This window comes from Palaemon carinicauda, chromosome 2, assembly GCF_036898095.1.
Source record: "Palaemon carinicauda isolate YSFRI2023 chromosome 2, ASM3689809v2, whole genome shotgun sequence".
Classification (NCBI taxonomy): domain Eukaryota; kingdom Metazoa; phylum Arthropoda; class Malacostraca; order Decapoda; family Palaemonidae; genus Palaemon; species Palaemon carinicauda.
In genome coordinates, this window is record NC_090726.1 from 62,415,108 (window position 1) to 62,440,346 (window position 25,239).

A 25,239-nucleotide genomic window follows, 5' to 3' on the forward strand; every position below is an offset into this window, starting at 1 on the left:
TCGCGCGAGCGCCATCATTCTCCCTCGCGCGAGCGCCATCATTCTCCCTCGCGCGAGCGCCATCATTCTCCCTCGCGCGAGCGCCATTATTCTCCCTCGCGCGAGCGCCATTATTCTCCCTCGCGCGAGCGCCATTATTCTCCCTCGCGCGAGCGCCATTATTCTCCCTCGCGCGAGCGCCAATATCCTCCCGCGCGCGAGCGTCAATATCCTCCCGCGCGCGAGCCTATGCATCACAAGGAAGGACGTCCGGCAAGGTCGCCATCGCCTCATTCCCCTCGCAAGCACATACCACCGCGCATTGTGTGAGAAGAGAAACTTCCAGAGGGGTTCAGGATCCCAAAGCTACCACAGGCAAACCCACCAATTACAGTGACTCCTCCCAGGGATCCTTCAATCCCTTTCCCTTCAAGGGGTATGTCTGACAGTGCGTCTGTTACCTAACAGCCCTGGTACGGTGCCCTGATCAGAGCCGTAACTCAGGCTTTCAAGCCTGTCCTCTCTGAATTGGGAAATGGAACCATGGCTTCCTCTACCCCATTGAAGAGAAAAAGAGGAGTTCTAGATGCGGTCACTTCCCCAAGGGCGAAACTGACTCCACGCAGACCTTCGAGGCCAGTTCCTTCTGTTCCTCAGACTGCCTCTCCTTCCCTTTCAGACGAAGATTTCCCGTCTCCAAGGGAATCGCACGAGAAGATATTTTCCCCCATCGCACCATTGGAGGAAACCTCTCTTCGCGCCGAGAGTTCCACACAATCAGGGATTGGAAGGAACATGCCACCCTCGTCAATGTTGGAGTCTTACATCCTTCCCAGGAAGGAATCCAAAGACTCCAAAACATTGCCTAAGTCCTCCACTAGGGCTAGGATGGAGCCAACAAGCCACTCAGGGAATGTCTGCGACTCTCCCCAAGAAGAGCCTTAGGGGATAGAAGGAGACTTCGCTGCAAGTCCTACAACAGGAGGAGACCAGCAAGAATCAGAACACTCGTTTTGGCAAGTTCTGACTCTAATGAGGGCTCTCAACGGGTTTTCCGATCCAGAGATCCCTCCTCGATAGGGCAAAGGCACGGTCTTAGACCGCGTCTTTGGTACTCAAAAGCCCTCTAAGACCAGTGCAGCCCTGCCCTGGTCTCAAGGGGGTAAAGAGTACCAGGGACAAGATCTCACAACAGCTCTCCGAGATGTCCTCCTCCAACCATTCCGGTATCACCAACAAGCTCCTCCCACCTCCTCGCGTACAGCAGAGGAGGTACTTCGAGATCCTAGAGGAGCCTTGTCTAGCTCTTCCACTTCACCACTCACTGACTGGCAGAGCTAACCAGGGGAGTCCCTCTTGAGAGACTCTCCAACCGGCAGGTCTCGTTCTCTGCTGCCGAGATCCTCAATCAGGAGAAGGTCGCGAAGTGTGCTATGCAAGCTACCTCGTGGCTCGATATCTGGTTGGGGACCTTAGGTATCCTGATACGTTCTGAGGATTTCTCCAAGGAATGTACCAGGAAAGCTATGGAGACCTTCCTTCTCTCAGGTACTCGCACGATCAAGTTTGTGGCCCACCAAGTCTCGAACTTGTGGGCAAATACCATCCTGAAACATCGGGATGCAGTAGCTGAGAGATTCCATCAGAAGGTCCCTAGCGCCGAGATCAATAGGCTCAGACGTTCCTCCATGGAGGGGTCTGTTCTTTCCAAGCCTAAGGATGTGGAACATTCCGCTGAGAGGTGGAGGAAGTCTTATCAAGACTCCCTCCTCCATAGGGCTTTAACATCCAAGCCTTATAAACCTCCAGCACCACAGCAGTCCCGTCCAGCCACAGCCAAGACCACTACAACGACAACAGCAGCGAAGACGATGGTGTCTAAGCCCTTTCCTGTCAAAGAAAGGAAAGGCAAAAAGTCCTCCAGGGGAGGCACAAATCCTAGAGGGAGCAGCCGAGGCCACAAACGCTAGGATAGGCAGTCCCCCTGCATTTCCACCAGTGGGGGGATGCCTACAAAGTTGCTCAAACAGGTGGAAGCAACTCGGGGCTGATTCCTGGACAGTCTCCGTGATCAGTCTAGGATATCGCGTCCCGTTCATAATATCTCTACTTCCCCTGATGACGAATCCAGTGTCATTGAACTCCCTTGCCATGGGATCGGCAAGGGGGCAAGCCCTTCTGACAAAAGTCCAGACCCTGTTGAAGAAGGGCGCTCCAAGAGGTCCTCGACAGATCCCCAGGCTTCTTCAGTCGACTCTTTCTTGTAAAGAAGGCGTCTGGAGACTGGAGACCAGTCATCGACCTCTCAGCTCTGATCAAGTTTGTCAAACAAACTCCGTTCAGCATGGAGACGGCGGACACGGTCAGACTAGCAGTAAGACCGCAAGACTTCATGTGCACACTAGACCTAAAGGATGCGTACTTCTAGATCCCAGTTCATCCGTCTTCAAGGAAGTACTTCTTAAGATTCAGCCTGGACAACAGAAAATACCAGTTCAAGGTGCTGTGCTTTGGTCTTTCCACAGCACCACAAGTCTTCACCAGAGTGTTCACCCTAGTATCATCTTGAGCCCACAGGATTGGCATCCGTCTCCTCCGTTATCTGGACGATTGGTTAATCCTTGCAGACTCAGTGTCAACCCTTCTTTAACACCGAGACAAACTTCTGAGACTTTGCCAAGATCTGGGGATCATGGTAAATCTTGAGAAGTCTTCCCTGCTAACCACTCCCACTGACCAGTGTACGCCCACCTTAAGAGAGGCAGCCCCTCTCTAATAGAGGACTGGTCCCCGCTGAAGCCTCTTCTCTTGTCGGGCCACATGGGATAGGAGGACTGACATCCTCCGATAAGATAACCCAGCTTGCCTTTTCAAAGAAAACCAACCCCTCTGTTGACGACCTGGAAAATACAAACATGGACCTCAGTACAGACAGCTCCAACTCGGGTTCTAATATTGTTACATTAGAACCTTTTTCACGTCATGTGAATAATAAGATAACACTAGAGAAGAAGAGAGAGAGAGTGAAAAATTATGACAGTACAGAAAGATATAGAAAAGTAGAAGTATTACCTGGTCACTATGAAGTAGTGAATTATGAAACAATTTTTATCTTAGAATTTGAAAACGCAAGAAATGAGCGTGTAAATGTTTTTAAAGCTAATAGGGAAATAGTTACCTTTACTTTATGTGGAGGGCAGCCAAAAATTCTACCCCAGGGAAATGGAAGTCTCTTGATAGAGACACTATCCCCATTACAAGGTGAAAGGTTAAAAACACTTACAACATTCGATGGTCATAGTGTAAAATGCATTTCGCACCCTACTTTCAACCAGAGTAGAGGTGTAATATATGCTCCAGAATCGCTGGATATAGAGGAAAAAGAAATTGAGGATGAACTGAAAAGTCAAGGAGTAATAAAAGTAGTCAGAATGAGAAAGAGAGTTGGAGAACAACGTATTCCTCTTGCTACTTTGATTATAACATTTGATCAATGCAGATTACCAAATGTTATAAAAGCTGGTTGGCTATCTTTGAAGGTAAAACCATATATCCCTTCACCATTGCGATGTTATCATTGCCAGATGTATGGCCATTTAAGCCAGAAATGCAAGGAAAAAGTAAATAATAAGCCAGCTGTTTGTGCCAACTTTTGAAAAAGTAGTCATTGAGTATGCATAGAAAACCCTAATTACATACATTGTGGGGAAGCACACCCAGTTACATCTAAAAGCTGTGTTAGGTTTATTTTTGAAAAAGAAATTCAGGCCATTAGGACCATGGAAGGGGTTACTTTTAAAGAGGCTCGTAAAAGAGCTCTTGGAAACCAGATAAGACCAGGGCAACCTTTTTCAATGGTTCTGAAGAAAAACTTGCCAAACCACACAGATGAAAATTATATCTCTACTTCTAAGATAAAGAAACAAATGAAAGTAGTTTAAGAGGTTGAATGTCCCATCGAAAATATATATCCAGAAATTGTAGAAAAATCAAAAGATACTTAAAGATCTGAAAGTTATTCAAAAGCCAACTACTCCGATTTTAAACAATAGTACAAACCTCTCTCGGACCGTATCCTTGCCTGATCTGATGGAGGTTCCACTTGAAACTAATTTACCTGGTGAACCTGTAGTGGGGAAGGTGGAAAAAACCTGACAGATCACAACTTTTTAATCGAAAAAGAGAGAGACCTTCATCTCTCTCGCCTCCTACTATAAGAAACATCAAAGTCACGACTTCAAATAAATATGATATCTTGTCTGCTGATGTTTCTGATCAACTGGAAGGTAAATTGAACCAATCAGAAATTCAAGTTGAGGTCCACCATCCTCCTCAACAATTAGATCAAAAAGATACAAAGAAAAAGAGGAACACAAAACCGACTATATCAAGATCCTCTCTAGAGATACTACCGGGAAATATTGTTAGATCAAATATTGCTAATGGGAAGACTTCATCTAAGGTGTCTTCCAAAAAATAAACCATAGTTTTTTCCTCCATTCTGCAATGGAATTGCCAGGGTTTAAGGGCGAAATATGAACAATTTAAGCTCCTCATACATGAGCACTCTCCTATAACTGTACGTCTACAAGAAATCAAGCTCAATGCTAATACTCCTTGTCCTCGCGAGTATGTTAGCTATAGGATACCATATGATCAACGAGCAGGGAGCCATTGGGGAAGTCTTATATACGTTCGTCGGGATGTTCCCCAAATATCTTTGTCTATCTATACCCCTCTGCAGGCAGTGATTGTACAGATTGATATAGGGAGAAAATACACAATCTGTTCTCTTTACTTGCCTCCAAATGATAACATCTCATATGATAATATAGTAGAGGTGATTAAAGAATTCCCACAACCTTTTCTCTTACTAGGAGATCTTAATAGTAGACATCCTTTTTGGGGTGATGTTTTGGCAAATGCAAGGAGTAATATTATATCATCAATTTTGGAGAATGAAAATGTCTGACTCCTTAATACAGGAGAACCCACACATTTTCATGTTCAGACAGGTACTTTGTCCTGTATTGACCTATCAGTCGCAAACTCTAACTGTCTTCTCGATTTTGATTGGAGAACATTACATGATTGGCATACTAGTGATCATGCACCAATCATTATAAACACCAACAATGGTCCACCTTTACAGAGATCGCCTCGATGGAATCTTGATAAGGCGGACTAGGATAGATTTTGGGTGTTAAGTGAAATTGAAGGAAATGCAGAACAGTTTAAAAGTGTTGATGATGCCATTGACTTACTTAATGGAACTCTTCACACAGCAGAAGTGAATTCCATTCCCAAAACTACAGGGATATTCAGCCGACGACCAGTCCCCTGGTGGTCATCAGAACTAATTGCCTGCACAGAGTCACAAGAAAGTCTTTAACTCGATTGCGCATGCACCGTACTGAGGAGAATTTAGTCATATACAAGAAATGTAGAGCACAGTTCCGTTGTGCCATGAAAGAAGTTAGGCGTCAGTCTTGAATGTCATTTGTTTCTGCCTGCACAGAGCCACAAGAAAGTCTTTAACTCGATTGCGCATGAACCGTACTGAGGAGAATTTAGTCATGTACAAGAAATGTAGAGCACAGTTCCGTCGTGCCATGAAAGAAGTTAGGCGCCAGTCTTGGATGTCATTTGTTTCCTCCATTAACAGTAGAATACCAACATCATCTGTGTGGAGGAAAGTCAAAAAGATAGCAGGCAAATTCACCCCAAACCCACCACCAGTGTTAAAGGTAAATGGCCAGTATATGACTGGAGCAACCAAAGTTAGCAATGCCCTGGCTGACCATTTTTCAAATGTATCGTGCAAGTGTGAAGCAGCTCTTGGTCATCAGTATAGGAGCATTGAAGAAAAGAAAGTTTTAAATTTCGCAACCAGAAAGCGAGAGTCATAATATTCTCCTTTTAATGAAAGAGAATTTGATACTGCTCTTGCTACGTGTAACGATACAGCCCCTGGACCTGATAGAATTCCATATGCAATGATTAAACATGTACCTTTTAATACAAAGTTATTTATTTTAAGCATTTTTAATAGAATATGGCATGATCATAGTTATCCAAGTGTTTGGAAACTAGTCGTTATTTTAGCCTTTTTAAAACCCGGTAAGGACAAGTTTTTAACAGCAAATTATAGGCCAATTGCATTGACATCTAGTTTGTGCAAAATCATGGAGAAGATGGTCAATGTAAGACTGATGTGGTACCTTGAAAAGAAGGGTATTTTATCACCCATTATATGTGGATTCAGAAAAATGCACTAAACGACTGATGTGCTGATACGACTTGAGTCCTCCATTTGTGAAGCCTTTGCTTCCAAACAGCACCATGTGACAGTCTTTTTTTATCTTGAAAAGGCATATGATACCACATGGAGATATGGTACAGTATACTTAAAAAGAATCCATGAGTTTGGATTAAGAGGAGAGCTACCACTATTTATTCAGTTATTTCTTTCACATAGAGTTTCCCAAGTAAGAGTTGGGGGAAACTCTATCAGAGAGTAAATGCCAGGAAGAAGTTCCTCAGGGTAGTGTGCTGAGTGTAACCTTTTTTGCACTAGCAATTAATGGGATATCCTCAGTCATTCCCTGGGATGCAACATTATTTGTGGATGATCTCTCCATATCATTTGCTGGAGCTAGAATGGCAATGGTTGAGAGAAAAATACAACTCTCTATTGATAAAATTATCCAGTGGGCCGATATGAATGGATTTAAGTTCTCGACAAGTAAAGATACAATTGTCCATTTCTGTCGTGTCCGGGGATTACATCCAGACCCGGATATATAAATTAAAGGTCAACATATCCCATGTGTAAGTGAAGCTAAATTTTTAGGGTTGATATTGTATTGTAGGCTCACATGGGTTCCTCACTTAAAAGCATTAAAAGCTAAATGTCTTGAGGCTCTTAATCTTTTAGAAGTATTGTCCCATACATCATGGGGGGCAGACTGCAATACTATTTAAAAATTATACAAGGCCTTGATTTTTTCCAAAATTAGTTATGGATGCGAAATATACTCCTCAACCACCCCAAGCCGGTTAGAAATATTAGATTCTATACATCATGCTGGTATTAGATTGTCCACAGGAGCATTTAGAACTTCACCTATCACAAGTCTCCTTGTTGATGCTGGGGAGTTGCCTCTAGACCTTTACCGAATGCCCTCTATTATTCGGTATTGGTTTAGATTGTAAAGACTCCCTAATTCTATAGCCTTTCAGACTGCAAGCCTTGTAAGGCACTCAACATACTTTGGGTTGCACCCAAAATCTCCTCAACCTTTTGGGTTTCGGGTGAAACAATTATTAAACAATCTGGATATAATTAGAATTAAGGTGCTTCCATTCAAGTTTTCATCAACGCCTCCATGGAAATTACCTGACGTATCTTTTTGTAAATACTTTATTAGAGTTGAGAAGAATATGACTGACTTAGAATACAGGTCTCTTATTATGGAACACGTTGCAGAACATAGGGGATCGACTTTTGTTTATACTGATGGCTCCAAATCTGATGCTGGCGTTGGATTTGGAGTACATAGTAATGATTTTAATTCTAGAGGTGCACTTCCTCTAACAGCTTCCATATTTACTGCCGAACTATATGGCATACTAACCGCTATTGAGAAAATAGCTTTGGAAAAGGAGGGTAATTTTACAATTTTTAGTAATGCAAGGAGTGTTCTTCAAGCTTTAGAAGTTTTTAATTTTAGTAACCCTCTAGTTGTAAAGATTTTAGAATGGCTTTTTATTATTGTATGGAGAGGTATAACAGTTCGATTTTGTTGGATTCCAGCACATGTAGGTGTGTCTGGGAATGAGAAGGCAGATTTACTGGCGAAGAATGCGGCATTTGAGTTGCTACCAAGGAGGTATCCCATTCCCTGTAATGATTTCCTACCTTACATCAAGAAATTGGTTTGTAATAAATGGCAACAGCACTGGGATAGTCTAGATGGCAATAAAATGAGGGAAGTAACAAATATCATATCACCTTGGAGGTATAACATGATACCCCGAAAATGGGAGAAGACTCTTTGTCGTCTCCGTATTGGTCACACACGGTTGACACATGAGTTTCTGCTGAAGGGCCAACACCAACCGTATTGCGAGGACTGTTTAGTACCTTTAAGAGTGAGGCATTTGTTGACCGAATGCCCTAATTTTACTAACTTAAGAAATAGATATCTGTTTGAGGCTCGAGGTGAGGATGGCAGGTTCATCCTTGCCAAGTTTCTTGGACCTGATGTGTCCTACTATGCGAGCGGAATTTTTAGATTTATTTCAGAAGCAGGTCTAATGAAAGCTATTTAATTATTATAATGACTTCTTAACTTTTATGGTTTTAATTGAATTCTCATTTATTTTTCATATATAATAAATGCTATCGGCGTCAATGACCTTAGATGTCAGGATGCCAGAATACTTTCAATCAATCAATCAATCAATGAAGCTGGGCAAACTGTAACCTTTCTGCCTTGTGTTCAGGAGTGAAAGTGTCTTTTAGCTGGACCTCGGGCAGTGAGAATAGCATTCAGCAGTTATGTTTGGGTGGATTATAAGCAGCACAGTAAACTTGGCTCCGTACAATATCAACATAAATGATTATCTGATAACCATTAATTGGTTTAGTTAAAGCAAAACCGTTAAACAATTGTAAATCCTCACTGCTGTAAGATCTCACAACCAATTGATATATAAACATTCATAACCTTAAGTTATTTAACTATTAGTCACATTCACTTTCAAATCTAATATCGTGTTGGTAATGAGAATGCTTGTGTTACAGGATTTACGATATGGTCATGCATATTCAGTCAACTGTTTCCTCTTACATTATTATTCAACACATGAGCTTTGACCTTTTTTATTCATCCACCAGAGCCTGTAACAATGTTGTATTTTATCATCACAATACAACATGTATGGTTCCGAGACCTAACATATACTGTACATTGCTACAAACAAGTAGTTAACTCATTTACTAAAGAGCGGCCATGTTAAGAAAGGTTGTACCTCACTTCAATTTTCTCTTAGCCCCTCATCTCTTTGGTACTACAAAAGGAAAGTTGTGTTATGGTATACATACCATAAAATTTAAACAATCCTTTTGTCTAGGAAGGAAGTTTTGTTCATTAATAAACCATGTATCTAAAGTTGTAAGAACAGTGATTAAGATTTGAAGATTTTGGAACTGATATTTTGCAATTTGTCCCCTTGACTTTTTGTAATGCAGTAGTTTTGAGAAGTCCTGTTTTCTTTATATGTGATTTATGAATATTTATTCAATAGTATTACTATGCAAAGATATTGTGTGTGGAATTTTTTTCTCATGATGTACAGTATACATAATTCTGTAATAAGAAAACAATCAGGGTTTGTTATATATTTTGTAATGGTGTCATTTTCTCATTCCTTTCAGCATTATGCTACAAAACAGCAAAGCAGTATTCACAGTGTCGAGATTGTCTCTTGAAGGCTGTGGAATATCACAAGCTCAACCGATCGTATCCTTTTTTTCTTGCCTAGTTGTAGAGCTTTCTATTTGTTTAAATAAAACTAAAAAGCTCATGTTATTTTGCAGATTTTCTTTAAATTATTCAAGTTATAAGAGTGTAGTGTAGATTTGTTATTGATAAGAATTATTCTGTTACTTTGTTATTGAAATGTGTAACTGAGAGTAGTCAATTTTTTGTGCACTGCATTACTATTGTTATGTGAATGTTGAATTACATAATCTATTTACTTAATTTCTTTAACATTTTTTATACAGATTCTTTTCTGCTGGCAAGTAAGTAATTGTTATATTGTTACAGTTTGAAATCTTTGGTTTTAGAGGTATTCTAAAAGTAGTGATTTTACAGATTCTAGTGTGAAGATCAACGTTTAGATCCTTTATATTAGAGAATTAACTAGAAATTCTCTTTGTTTTCATTTGTATTACTCAAAATTCATTGTGCTATAAATTTTAGTAGTATAGTTTGTTTGACAAGCTCAAAATTAGGGGACTAGGACAAAAATCAGTTTGTATGACTAACCCTACTATCTTATACGTACCTCACGAGTTACTACCACACTAAAATGGCCACTAGAGGCTGCCAATTTTAAATGTCATTCTTCATGTGTCAGTCAGTCCAGTGACAGCTCTTATGTATTGGTACTATTGTTGGAGGATTTTTGGGGGCGCTCCCTATCAGGAAGTTTAATGGTAGTCCGTTTATATTAAGTTTATAATGTCTTCCAAAATAAGATTTGCTGTAGTGTGTAATACTGGTCTCATTTTAATGAGCAAAAGATATTCTTTGCCTGTTAAGCCCAAAGAGTTTATGGTTACAGTATAGATTCAATGAATATTAGGATCTCCGTGATCAAATAGTATTAGATTTACTAAATATATAACACAGGAGTGAGAATGAATGATTAAATGAAGAGGGTATATCATGCTTCTGTACTGAGTACAGGGATCTCCCAGATCAAATAATATTAGATAAACTAAATATAGAATAAACAGAGCAAGAAGAAAGAAAATAGTGAAGTCAGTTGAGACTTATGCCTCCTTTTTATCAGACGTTAGCATAACTTTACTAAAGGAATTGAGTTTGTATAGCGAGGAAAAATACAAATTGCTTGTAAGATTTTTGTTATTTTGGTCAGTATTACTAAAGTAAAAATTCACTTTTATTGTTGATAATATTCAGGCTTACCAGTAGGTCTCCCTTTCTCTATTGCCATTTCAAATGTCCTTCACTTATCCTTCAGGTAATTTCTTGACCCTTCATTTTTATTTTTTTGTGCTTTTACTAGTAGCGCAAGTTGATATTCTTCACTCCAGAGCTGAAGTAGAGTGGATGCTTTTTAGATTCATCATTCCCTTAGGTAGATTTTGTGTAAAGTAACCATGAGGAAGGTGTAAATATACCTCAAGCCTCACATGAAAGAGGAGAGAGACCATTAGAGCATTGTAGTGAGAGTCTGTGCATGATTGAGGTAATCAGTCTTGATTTGCATAGCAAAAGGAATCAACAGGATCTATGCATCCAAAGATGATTATGATGAGTTCTTTAGTCTATAAGAAGTTGGCTGCAAAGTGATAAATGCTCATGGGTTGGGCGATTGGGAGCCAATAGCACTCTCAAACATTTGTTACATGACATCAAAATTGAAAGTATCTGGGACAGTCTCTATTTAAGGAGTAGATTATGCTTCCCGTGTTCAGTAAATTCATACTTTAGTGTGGGCTAGAATAAATTCAATTCCTCGGATAAGTTCTGAATCATTCAAAAATAATTTAAAAGAGGGAGAGGCTCTCAATTTACACAAAAGAAACACATTTGTGTAAACACTTTACAAGTCCTCACTTATCCTCCCTGTGATCAGTATAGTCTCTGCGACCTTCACATCGTGTTAGCACTTTTTACATCTCTCCAATGTAGCTGCTAATGCAAATAGGCTGTGTTCTGAGTATGTAAGGAGATTACACATAGTAGTGAGAGTTCTTACATCCGTGTACTTTCTTTGTGAGTGCCATGCATTGGCATCTTACAACATTCGTGGTTGCTGTAGCAGAGTACATCTTATTTCTTAATTAAGTATAGCTGGTTTTGGGCTCTAGTCTAGATTTCACTTCTTTCAGTGAACTTTATAAGGCAAAGGAAACTAGTGCCTGCAAGTCTGGTGTATCTGTATTATGCCATAAGAACCTCTGAATAGTGTCTTGGAATCTAGCAACAAAAGCGCCAGTAGCGCTTCTGAATTTGGTGCTAATAGCTCCTCTGTTATTAGTTGCTCTGAATCTTTTGCCAGGCCCACCTTGATTCTAGTGCTCCAAGTGCATCTAAGTTGCGTGAATGCTTCTACATCCCACCTGGTTTTAAAGTTGCTTGTAATTCTGTCAATGAAAGAACCTTTTTTTTTGCAGCTTCAGAAATAAATTAGGACTTAGGCTTCTGCTTGTTAGTAAACTCAGATAGCCAGTGTAAAATTTGTTCATGATATATAATTCCCTTCATTTCCATTAACTGTTTTTTTTTTTCTTGGAAGAAGAGCATGAATCTGGTCTGATTAGATGTCTTCAACAAATTTTATTTACTGGTTGAACAGTCTTAGAGTCATACTCAGATGGTATAAGTAAAGTAGGTCAAAACATTATAATGACCCTTTCATAAAACTAGAGGACTGGAATATGATAAAGAATTGACAGTGACTAAATATAAACAATGATCTTATATCCTTAAGGGGGGAGTCTCTCTCTCTTTTTTTTTTTTTTAGAAAGGACTACAGTATATACTTTCAGAAATGCTAGCCCTCTGGGAAGAAGTAGAAAGTAATTGGCTGAAAGGACATCAAAGATGTAAAAACCATTTCTCTCAGGCTTTATAACTGGCTATTTGCAATTGTAAATTTATAAGGGGTATGGAGACAAATACAGGATTTATCTAAACTGAAATACAGAGGACAAATGGATATTCTCGATATTTCTTTCAGGAGCTCATCTTTGCGTCCTAGTGCATTGAGTCAAGAAAGGTTTTGAAGTTGTGTGTTCAAGGAAAAGACTCCAGTTTAGGCACCTTAGTTTTAATCTCATCAATGAGTACAATTATTCATTCCTTTAATGGCTCCAGTTGCCGACATCTTCTAGTAACTCCTCAGTACCTAAATAACTATCTAGTCCTGACAAACTTACTTTGAAGGGCCTTCAACACAATCCTGATTATTCTCATATCTCTTAAACAAATCTATGATCTTTACATGTGTAATAATTCTTCATTACAGTATTTGGTATGTTGACTGAGACAGTTCCTTTTTGAAAGAGAACTTTTCCTCAAATTTTGTCACGTTCTTCAAAGTAGAAACATCACTGAATAGTACATTTTTTTATTTTTGTAATTTGTATATAATTATTTTTTTTATAAATTTAAGCTTTTATAAACCATCCCCAAACTCTTAAACACTTTTTAAAGCTCAGATTCACTATTAGACATCCTTACATGTTAAAGAAAAGCTTGCATATTAAAGAAGATTAAATTCGATGGACGCACTTGTGAAGATAGTACAACTCGAGTGCTGATGATGATGATGATGATTGGCTGTGCAGTACTGAACAATGTAGGTAATGACAATGATGAGATGAGTGTACTGCATAGCAAGGAAGAACAAAACATAGTGTGCATTGATAGGATGATAAATTAAGGGAAAAAAATATGTACATATAAAACTGAAAATTAATTTATCATCCCTGTCCTCATAGAATGTGGGTTGATAGGATGATAAATTAAGAGGAATATATATATATATATATATATATATATATATATATATATATATATATATATATATATATATATATATATATATATACATATAAAACTGAAAATCAATTTGTCATCCTTGCCCTCATAAATTTACAAATAGCCTACATAGTCAAATACAAGAAAAAAGATTATACATATATAATACACATTTACATAATCAATGAACACACTAGACATTAATTTTTAGTACATCAAATAACTCGTACACATAGTCACAGCTTAATTCACTATACTTACGACATTATATGTATAGCATATCAAATAGGCACAGTTTTTCCTCTTATAAGGTGACCCTTTACCTAAACCATTCTTCTATCCCAATATGAGGATTAATGCAAAGGCAAATATTACTATACTAAAAAAAAAAACTAATAGCTAATCGTTTGGGAGATTTATTGATTTTCTTCCGAGTCAAAATTCTGTCTCGGAACACCCGCTGGAATTCGGCAATTTGCTGGCGAGTAATACTAATTTCTCTCGACACTGGATATACTCTCCAGGTACAGACACGGTGCTTTTAACTTATGATAACCTTGCAAAGAAGCTGATACTTGTTGGTTAACGATGCTCTCTGATGCAGACCAGAGACAGAACCTGTAGACTCGGCAGAACACTACACAAATCCTTAGAAATCAGAAGGTAATTCAGGAGGGCGCTCTCTGTTTGAGAATGCTCAAACAGGGCTGTCATATCAACACCAGGTAAACCTAACTGTGCCACGTCAACTTTGACCTCTGCTTCAGGCTTTTATCAGGATTTCGGAACAGGTTAGAACTCCAAGGAAGCTCAGCGGTGGTGAATAACTCCCTAACGATAGTTTCGTTCTGGTTTAAAGTGAGACAAGGTCTCCCCTCGATGACTCGAAGTTGAACGAGAGGCAAGTCATGAACTGGACATTTGGACCTAAATGAAACAGGCAACAGTCAATCATCAAAGTCAGGTGGCAGAAATCAAGAAAAGGCATAATGGGAACATCTAGAAACTGTAGAGTCTGAAACAAGGTTTCCTACACAATCAAGTCTTGGCTGAAATTCCTGGAACCAAAAGTAAGTTGCTCAAACAGTGGAATGCTGGAGACTTCCCAGAATTCCCAACTTGTAGGAGGATCAGTAACATCTTCCCGGAAAGAGGAGTGTAAGAAATTACTGTATATGTTGGAAATTCTGACCCAGAATAGTGCACCACCAATTCAGGAGTCAAAATAGGAGTGTCACCCATTTCATTGGAACTGTCCTCCCACAGTTGGAGGACAATAGGATGCCAAACTACTTCCAGCTTTAATACGAAGATTGCTTCAAAATCTAAAGTTGGATATAACCAAGTGTCCAGTGCTTTCTTTCTCTCATAAGTCCTGGCTGACTTGAGGTTGAGCTTGGACTGAGTAACATCTTTTGAAGGATGGTAACTTTTCCTTTGTCTTTGGGACTTGCTGTGATCTCAAGACTAAAGATGTGATGTGACAACAGCAGCCACACCAAAAGAGTTACCATCACTACTGGAGTTGGAACTATCCAAGATATGAAACCAAATTGGACTAGTATCAACAAGTCGTAAACTATCTCAGTTACTGAATCAGGACCCTTCAAATACCAAAGGAAGTGCCTCCTGAGATAAACTGGAGGCTCAAGCCATGCTTTTAGCTGGATATGGTGAGTCTTCACTAGTTCACCACCAATCAGTCTCTTCAGCTCATAGGTGACCTTAGTCTTGTGTATTTAAGTAACATGGAATACTGTACTCCCTTAAACCTAGGGATGAGCTTGTTCGTCAGGTATCCCAACAGGTACACCTTCTTCAGAACCAGTGAACCCTCCTTGAATGGTTGGTACCGAGGGTGTCCTTCCGCCCATGAGTCTCTCAATTTTGTTGAAAGCAATGTGATACTATCAACATCATGAGCACCCTTTAGTATATTCTCAGGTGGAGTACAACCGATCTCAGTGTTATAGTTGAGAACTGCTCTGGACAAGTGCCAGTCCCATTTCCAAGGTTCTTCTGAAATTACCCTCAGTAACTCACCAATAGTACAGTTTCTCCATTCCACTGCACCATTACTAGAGGGTTTGTATGGAGTTTTTTCATGTGTACAACATTGTATTGCTCCAACCAATTGATAAATCTCTTTGTAAAAAAACTTGTGGCCGTTATTGGTCAATATCCAAACTGGGACACGTGGAATAACGGGAAAAACTCGGTCTTCAAGTGTTTGGTATATTGTGCTGCTACTCTTATTCCTTATGGATACTGCCATCACCCTATTGGAATAATGGTTGACTACCACCAGACACACAATAAAACCAGAACTGGTTGTTGTGGGACTTACAAGATTCATAGGAACCAATTCAAAAGGAGGTGTGGTCATATCTTCAAGATTGGCAGGGCAACACATTCAGCAAATATCCCTGATTACACTAATCAAGGATTTGTGCCCCCCAGATAATGAAGCTTTGATGAGGATGGGGGGCTTAGGGATTAGCAGCTGGGCTCTAGTGAACAGTGGGAACTACTTCCCACTGGACCTCGGTGCCCAGCTGTCGATCCAACTAAATCAGTCAGCACTTTCTCTTTTACTTTTAGTTATTTCTTTTTTCTCCCATCTCTTCCTTTTGGGCTCGATATTGTTTACGACTTTGGCATGTTCGATTATACTTTGGATGCTGCTTTGGATTTGGCACAGTGTGGGATGGACGGCATTCCATCTCAACCTGTGCCAATTTAGACGCCATCACTCTCTGGCAGACCCCATTGGGTGCAGACTAAATCTGTTAAGAGTCGGGCTCCAGTGATCTGGTTTTAAGTCACCCATATTTGTGGGTAATGGTTGACGCCAGGCATTGGAGTCGACGGTGGGAAGGGCTAACTACCCCCACTGACCAGTGTACGCCTACCTAAAGAGAGGCAGCCCCTCTCTAATAGAGGACTGGTCCCCGCTGAAGCCTCTTCTCGTGTTGGGGCACATAGGATAGGAGGACTGACATCCTCCGATAAGAGGTGAATAACTCGGCTTACTCATACCAAAAAAACCCACCCCTCTGTTGACGACCTGGAAAATACAAACATCGACCTCGGTACAGACAGCTCCAACTCGGGTTCTAATATTGTAACGTTGGAACCTTATATGCGTTATGGAAAGAATGATAAGAAAACACTAGAAAAGAAGAGAGAGAGTGTGAGAAATGATGACAGTACACAAAGATATAAAAAAGTAGAAGTATTATCTGGTCACTATGAAGTAGTGAATTATGAAAAAATTTTTGACTTAGAATTTGAAAACGGAAGAAATGAGCGTTTAAATGTTTTCAAAGCTTACAGGGAAATAGTCACTTTATGTGGAGGGCAGCCAAAAATTCTACCCCAAGTAAATGGAAGTCTCTTGATAGAGACACTATCCCCATTACAAGGTGAAAGGCTATAAACACTTAACCCTTTTACCCCCAAAGGACGTACTGGTACGTTTCACATAAGTCATCCCTTTACCCCCATGGACGTACCGGTACGTCCTTGCAAAAAACTGCTATTTAAATTTATTTTTGCATATTTTTGATAATTTTTTTGAAAAACTTTAGGCATTTTCCAAGAGAATGAGACCAACCTGACCTCTCTATGACGAAAATTAAGGCTGTTAGAGCAATTTGATAAAATATACTGCAAAATGTGCTTGAAAAAAAAATAACCCCTGTGGGTTAAGGGTTGAAAATTTCCAAATAGCCTGGGGGTAAAAGGGTTAAAACATTGGATGGTCATAGTGTAAAATGCATTCCGCACCCTACTTTCAACCAGAGTAGAGGTGTGATATATGCTCCAGAATTGCTGGATATAGAGGCAAAAGAAATTGAAGATGGACTGAAAAGTCGAGGAATAGTTAAAGTAGTCAGAATGAGAAAGAGAGTTGGAGAACAAAGTATTCCTCTTGCTACTTTGATTATAACATTTGATCAATGTAGATTACCAAATGTTATTAAGGCTGGTTGGCTATCTTTGAAGGTGAAACCTTATATCCCTTCACCATTGCGATGTTGTTATTGCCAAATGTATGGCCATTTAAGCCAGAAATGCAAGGAAAAAGTAAATAAGCCAGCTGTTTGGCTAACTGTGGAAAAAGTAGTCATGGAGTATGCAGAGAAAACCCTAATTGCATACATTGTGGGGAAGCACATCCAGCTACATCTAAGAGCTGCATTAAGTTTATTTTTGAAAAAGAAATTCAGGCCATTAGGACCATGGAAAGGGTTACTTTTAAAGAGGCTCGTAAAAGAGCTCTTGAAAAGCAGATAAGACCAGGACAACCTTTTTCAATGGTTCTGAAGAAAAACTTGTCAAGCCACACAGACGAAAATTATATCTCTACTTATAATATGAAGAAACAAATGAAAGTAGTTGAAGAGGTTGAAAGTCCTATCAAAAATCTATGTCCAGAAATTGTAGAAAAATCAAAAGAGATACTTAAAGATCTGAAAGTTATTCAAAAGCCAACTACTCCGATTCTGAACAATAGTACAAAGCTCTCTCAGGCAGTATCCTTGCCCGATCTGATGGAGGTTCCACTTGAAACTAATTTACTTGGTGAACCTGTAGTGGGGAAGGTGCAAAAACCTGACAGATCACAACCTTTTAATCGAAAAAGAGAGAGACCTCCATCTCTCTCGCCTCCTACCATAAGAAACATTAAAGTCACGATTTCAGATAAATATGATATCTTGTCTGCTGATGTTTCTGATCAACTGGAAGGTAAATTGAACCAATCAGAAATTCAAGTTGAGGTCCACCATCCTCCTCAACAATTAGATCAAAAGGACACAAAGAAAAAGAGGAACACAAAACCGACTATATCAAGATCCTCTCTAGAGATACCACCGGGAAATATTGTTAGATCAAATATTGCCAGTGGGAAGACTTCATCTAAGGTGTCTTCCAAAAAATAAATCATAGTTTTTTCCTCCATTCTGCAATGGAATTGCCAGGGTTTAAGGGTGAAATATGAAGAACTCAAGCTCCTCATACGTGAGCACTCCCCTATAACTGTATGTCTACATGAAAGCAAGCTTGATGCTAATACTCCTTGTCCTCGAGAGTATGTTAGCTATAGGACACCATATGATCAACGAGCAGGGAGCCATGGGGAAAGTCTTATATACGTTCGTCGAGATATTCCCCAAATATCTTTGTCTATCTGTACTCCTCTGCAGGCAGTGGTTCTACATATTGATATAGGGAGAAAATACACAATCTGTTCTCTTTACTTGCCTCCAAATGATAACATCTCATATGATAATATAGTAGAGGTGATTAAACAACTCCCACAACCTTTTCTCTTACTAGGAGATCTTAATATCATCAATTTTGGAGAATGAAGATGTCGGGCTCCTTAATACAATAGAGCCCACACATTTTCATGTTCAGACAGGTACCTTGTCCTGCATTGACCTATCAGTTGCAAGCTCTAACTGTCGTCTCGACTTTAATTTGAGAACATTAGATGATTGGCATACTAGTGATCATGCACCAATCATTATAAACACCAACAATGGTCCACCTCTACAGAGATCGCCTCGATGAAATCTTGATAAGGCGGACTGGAATAGATTTCGTGAGTTAAGTGAAATTGAAGGAAATGCAGAACAGTTTGAAAGTGTTGATGATGCCATAGACTTACTTGATGGAACTCTTCACACAGCAGGAGTCAATTCCATTCCCAAAACAATAGGGATATTCAGACGACGACCAGTCTCCTGGTGGTCATCAGAACTAACTGCCCTGCACAGAGCCACAAGAAAGTCATTAACTCGATTGCGCATGCGCTGTACTGAGGAGAATTTAGTCATATACAAGAAATGTAGAGCACAGTTCCGTCGTGCCATGAAAGAAGCTAGGCGCCAGTCTTAGATGTCATTTGTTTCCTCCATTAACAGTAGAACACCAACATCATCTGTGTGGAGGAAAGTAAAAAAGATAGCAGGGAAATTCACTCCAAACCCACCACCAGTGTTAAAGGTAAATGCCCAGTATATGACTGGAGCAACCGAAGTTAGCAATGCCCTGGCTGACCATTTTTCAAATGTATCGTGCAAGTGTGAAACAGCTCCTGGTCACCAGTATAGGAGCATTGAAGAAAAGAAAGTTTTAAACATCGCAACAGGAAAGCAAGAGTCATACAATTCTCCTTTTACTGAAAGAGAATTTGATACTGCTCTTGCTACGTGTAACGATACAGCCCCTGGACCCGATGGAATTCCATATGCAATGATTAAACACGTATCTTCTAATACAAGGTTATTTATTTTAAGCATTTTTAATAGAATATGGCATGATCATAGTTATCCAAGTGTTTGGGAACTAGCCATTATTTTAGCCTTTTTAAAACCCGGTAAGGACAAGTTTTTAGCAGCAAATTATAGGCCAATTGCATTACCATCTTTTTTGTGCAAAATCATGGAAAAGATGGTCAATGTAAGACTGATGTGGTACCTTGAGAAGAAGGGTATTTTATCACCCATTTAATGTGGATTCAGAAAAATGCACTCAACGACTGATGTGCTGATACGACTTGAGTCCTCCATTTGTGAAGCCTTTGCTTCCAAACAGCACCATGGGAGCGTCTTTTTTGATCTTGAAAAGGCATATGATACCACATGGAGATACGGTATACTTAAAAGAATCCATGAGTTTGGATTAAGAGGTGAGCTACCACTATTTATTCAGTCATTTCTTTCACATAGAGTTTTTCAAGTGAGAGTTGGGGAAGCTCTATCACAGAGTAAGTGCCAGGAAGGAGTAGTTCCTCAGGGGAGTGTGCTGACTGTAACCCTTTTTGCACTAGCAATTAATGGGATATCCTCAGTCATTCCCCGGGATGTTCTTGCAACATTATTTGTGGATGATCTCTCCATATCATTTGCTGGGGCTAGAATGGCAATGTTTGAGAGAAAAATACAACTCTATATTGATAAAATTATCCATTGGGCTGATATGAATGGATTTAAGTTCTCGACAAGTAAAACTACATTTGTCCATTTCTGTTGTATCCAGGGAGTACATCCAAACCCGGATATATACATCAAAGGTCAACGGATCCCATGTGCAAGTGAAGCTAAATTTTTAGGGTTAATATTTGATTGTAGGCTTACATGGGTTTCTCACTAAAAGCATTAAAAGCTAAATGTTTTGAAGCTATGAATCTTTTTAAAGTATTGTCCCATACATCATGGGGGGCAGACCACAATACTATTTTGAATTTATACAAGGCCTTGATTTTTTCGAAAATTAGTTATGGATGCGAAATTTACCCCTCAGCCACCCCAAGCCGGTTAAAAATATTAAATTCTATACAGCATGCTAGTATTAGATTGTCCACAGGAGCCTTTAGAACCTCACCTATCACAAGTCTCCTTATTGATGCTGGGGAGTTGCCTCTAGACCTTACCGAATGTCCTCTATTATTCGGTATTGGTTTAGATTGCAAAGACTCCCTAATTCTTCAGCCTTTCAGACTGCAAGCCTTGTAAGGCACTCAACATACTTTGAGTTGCACCCAAAATCTCCTCAACCTTTTGGGTTTCGTGTGAAACAATTATTAAACAATCTGGATATAATTGGAATTAAGGTGCTTCCATTCAAGGTATCATCAACGCCTCCATGGAAATTACCTGACATATCTTTTTGTAAATACTTTATTGGAGTTAAGAAAAATATGACTGACTTAAAATCCAGGTCTCTTTTTATGGAACATGTTGGATAACATAGGGGATCGACTTTTATATATACTGATGGTTCCAAATCTGATACTGGCGTTGGATTTGGAGTACATAGTAATGATTTTAATTGTAGAGGTGCAGTTCCTCTAACAGCTTCCATATTTACTGCCGAACTGTATGGCATACTAACCGCTATTGAGAAAATAGCTTTGGAAAAGGAGGATAATTTTAAAATTTTTAGTGATGCAAGGAGTGTTCTTCAAGCTTTAGAAGTTTTTAATTCTAGTAACCCTCTAGTTTTAAAGATTTTAGAATGGCTTTATATTATTGGACGGAGAGGTATAACAGTTCGATTTTGTTGGGTTTCAGCACATGTAGGTGTGTGTGGGAATGAGAAGGCAGATTTACTGGCGAAGAATGCGGCATCCGAGTTGCTACCAAGGAGGTATCCCATTCCCTGTAATGATTTCCTACCTTACATCAAGAAATTGGTTTTTAATAAATGGCAACAGCACCGGGATAGTCAAGGTGGCAATAAAATGAGGGAAGTAACAAATATCATATCACCTTAGAGGTATACCATGATACCCCGAAAATTGGAGACGACTCTTTGTTGTCTCCGTATTGGTCACGACTCTTTGTCGTCTCCGTATTGGTCACACACGGTTGACACACGAGTTTCTGCTGAAGGGCCAACACCAACCGTATTGCGAGGACTGTTTAGTACCTTTAACAGTGAGGCATTTGTTGACTGATTGCCCTAATTTTACTAACTAAAGAAATGGATATCTGTTTGAGGCTCGAGGTGAGGATGGCAGGTTCATCCTTGCCAAGATTCTTGGACATGATTTGTCTTACTATGCGAGTGGCATTTTTAGATTTATTTCAGAAGCAGGTCTTCTGAAAACTATTTAACTATTGTAATGACTTCTTAACTTTTATGGTTTTAATTGAATTCTCTTTTATTTTTCATATATGATAATTGTTATCGGCGTCAATGACCTTAGATGTCAGGATGCCAGAAAACTTTCAATCAATTAATCAAGGATTTGTGCCAAAGGAGATGGTAGAGCATAGCAGTGATTTTCCCTATTCCCCAGTGAGCATTTTGCAGGTGTGTCTGCAATCAGATCTATTAGGACATTGAAGGTAACTACTGTACAATAACTACAGGACTACAGAGCCAGCTTGATTGTAATTTACCAGCAGACTCTGGTGCTCCTCCTGGTCAGACCAACATCTATATGGCAGATAGGAGTGTGGAACCTAAGATCCAGGAATTCCAGAGCAGATGATCTTAATGATGGATTGAATCTGTCGGTCATCTCCCTGGATCTTAAGTACCAGACTAAAGGACACGATAGCATTCCTGAGTACACTCCATGGTCAGGTTCAGGATCAGTCATCTAAATGACAATGGTTTCGGTAGGCAGCAATGATACTGAAAGTACCTTGGGAAACAACCGAAGAATAGCAGTGCTGTTATACACTAACTGTTTTTGGGGTGAATCCAGGAATTTTCAATATTAATCTTACCCGATAATCATGTAGCTGTCAACTCCGTTGCCCGACAGAATTCTACGGAAGGGATACGCCAGCGATCACTATACTAGAAGGGGGTGTACTCACCAGCGCCACCTGTGGCCAGGTACTGCAGTACTTCTTGTTGACACCACCTCAATTTTTCCTCTGTCGTGCTTCCGGCAAGACCTACATGGATACGCTTATAATTTTGGAGTCTTGTTCACGGTTTTTGGTGAAGTATTGCTCTAAGATTTCAGCTTTCGCTATACTGGAACTTGTCTATTAGCTTAGATAGCTTTTATATTGATTTGATTAATGGTTAACGATCTTTTGCTTTAATTGGAATCCCCCTTGACTGTTCTTTGATTCAAGATGTCCGACCTTTCTCAAGCTCCTCCCCAAAGACGATGTAGGACTTGTATTAGGCGTATTCCGAAGGCCTCGGTTGATCCTCACACCGTTTGTTCCGACTGTAGGGGAAAATCCTGTCAGTTGGAAGATCGATGTGAGGAATGCGCCGGACTTTCGGAACTTGATTTTGTTCGATTCCTCAAGTATACCACTAAGTTAGAGAGAGAGAGAGAGTTAGGAGGAGTTCGGCTCGCTCTTCGCTTTATTCCTCACCCCATGATCCTCAACCTTTTCCTCCCCCTGTAGTGGCTACCCCCGAACCTACTATTTGTGCTCAGCCTGATATGTCTGATGTTTTACGTGCCATTCAGGCTTTAGGTGATAAAGTGGAGTCGGTAGTGAGTGACCACAAGTTCCTCTTGGCGGACGTCAAGGAACTTAAAGTGAAAAGTGCAGTGGGAAGTGGTAGTGCCAGTGCTGTGCCGAGTGCTAGTGTCAGTGTCAGTGTTGTGCGTGAGGGTACTTCTGTGCGTGCCAGTCGTCCTCCCAGTCCGGGACCTCTTGCAAGCTCCCAAGCCCAGGGGAGAAGCAATGTCGAAGGGCAAAAGGGTTCGGCAGGCCTTGATCGGCGCACAGAAGTATCCTCGGTGGTTGCGGGCGTATCTTACAGAGATCGTCACTCCCACTCTCAGACGATTGAGCCTTTATTTTTCTCGTCTGCAGAAGAATTTTCGGGGAGAAAACGCTGGACTCAGGTCTCGAGACCTCTTAAGCGTAAAGTCCAGACCTCACGAGTTCAACAGCCCGGATGTAGTCATTGGGCTAGCTCTGACTCGCCGCAGTCATCAGGTGACTGCACACCTCCTAAGAGAGGTAAGGCGATGCCTCAACAGGCCTCAACTTCTGTTAAGGCTTTGCCTCAACAGACCTCATCGTCTGTTGATCCCAAGATGGCTTTGCTGCAGTCCATGCAGTCGCAGCTTGCGGTCTTAATGCGTGAGTTTCAGGCAGAGAAGGTTACACCTCCTCCTGCGAGCGCTCCTCCTCCTCTCCGCAGTCCAGTCTGCCAGACGTACGAAGTTGAGGTTCCTCAAGCTACCTCCATGCGTGAGCTACCGCGTTGGGAGTTGCCAGTTACCAGCGTTGTGCAGCAACCTCCACCTTCCTTGAGGCAGGAATCTCTTACCACGCAACAACCTCCTCAACTATGGGGACAGGAGTCTTATGCCTTACAACCTCCTCTTCCTTTGAGGCAAGAGTTTCTTGCAGTAAGACCATCCTCGAGGCAGCAACCTCTTGAGGTACGACAACCTCTACCATCCTTGAGGCAGCCACCTCAGCTCTCGCAGCTGCTACCTCCTCTTTCCTCGAGGCGAGAACCTCAACTCTCGAGGCAAGCACCTCAAGAACCTCAACTCGTGAGACAGGAGCCGCGTTCTGCGCAGCCGCCACCTCAACTCTCGCAGCTCACACCTCAAGAACCTCAACTCGTGAGACAGGAATCTCTTACTGCGCAACCACCTCAACCCTTGAAGCAAGCGCAACTCTTGAGACAGGAACCTCATGCAATGAGTCAGCCACCTCAACGCATGCATCTACCACCTTCTCCTCTACTTGACCAATCTTTGCAGCCTGAACCTCAGGTTTTACTTCAGTCGCCTCTCACCACACTTGCTCCTCAAACCTCCGCAGAACCTCCTTCATCCCAGCCTCATGACTTTGTCATTACCAGCCCTCATCCTCTTCAACAGAGACTTGAGGATGAGACCGCAAGTGTTTATGCACCCGCTTGTCAGGATTCTGCTGTTCAGCATACCGCTGTAACTTTACCTCTCGCTTCTCAACCCTCAGGTGATGAGGTTTCTGAGGAGGAAGCTGCGCACCTAGATGATCCCTCTTCGGACGTGGAGGAACCCAAGTCGTTACCACCCTCCATTGACTTTCGCAAGGTCCTGGCTCTTTTCAGAGAGGTTTACCCGGATCATTTTGTTTCTGCTACCCCTCGCTCTCCTCCATCAGAGTTTTCTCTAGGCATGCAACAGGTTAAGTCGGCCTACACTAAGCTCGTCTTTGCTAGATCCTCTAAGAGAGCTTTAAGAATGTTAGGGGATTGGTTGCAGTCCAAACAACAACTAGGGAAGACTTCATTTATGTTTCCTCCTACTAAGCTGACTTCTAAGGCGGGCGTATGGTATGCCACAGGAGAGGAACCAGGCTTGGGAATCCCTGCCTCTGCCCAGGCTGACTTCTCAAGTTTGGTTGACTCTCCACGTAGATCGGCTATGAGGCGCTCCAAGGTCTGCTGGACCTTTTCCGACTTAGACCACTTCTTAAAGGGTGTCTTTCGCGCCTTTGAGATTTTC

At 40.8% G+C, this 25,239-nt stretch overlaps 1 protein-coding gene across 2 annotated transcripts in view; it reads left to right on the top strand.

The window, feature by feature from the left end:
* Nucleotides 1–25,239, top strand: part of LOC137625488 (gamma-soluble NSF attachment protein-like) — a 196,795-nt gene that overhangs the window by 72,564 nt on the left and 98,992 nt on the right. For both annotated transcript variants that reach the window (XR_011040860.1, XM_068356401.1), the window contains exons 3-4: nucleotides 9,422–9,506; nucleotides 9,773–9,790. Coding sequence is in view for 1 of the 2 variants with exons in the window: in XM_068356401.1 (XP_068212502.1) it covers nucleotides 9,422–9,506; nucleotides 9,773–9,790 (103 nt within the window). In the remaining variant the exon portion in view is untranslated. The remainder of the gene's footprint in view (nucleotides 1–9,421; nucleotides 9,507–9,772; nucleotides 9,791–25,239) is intronic.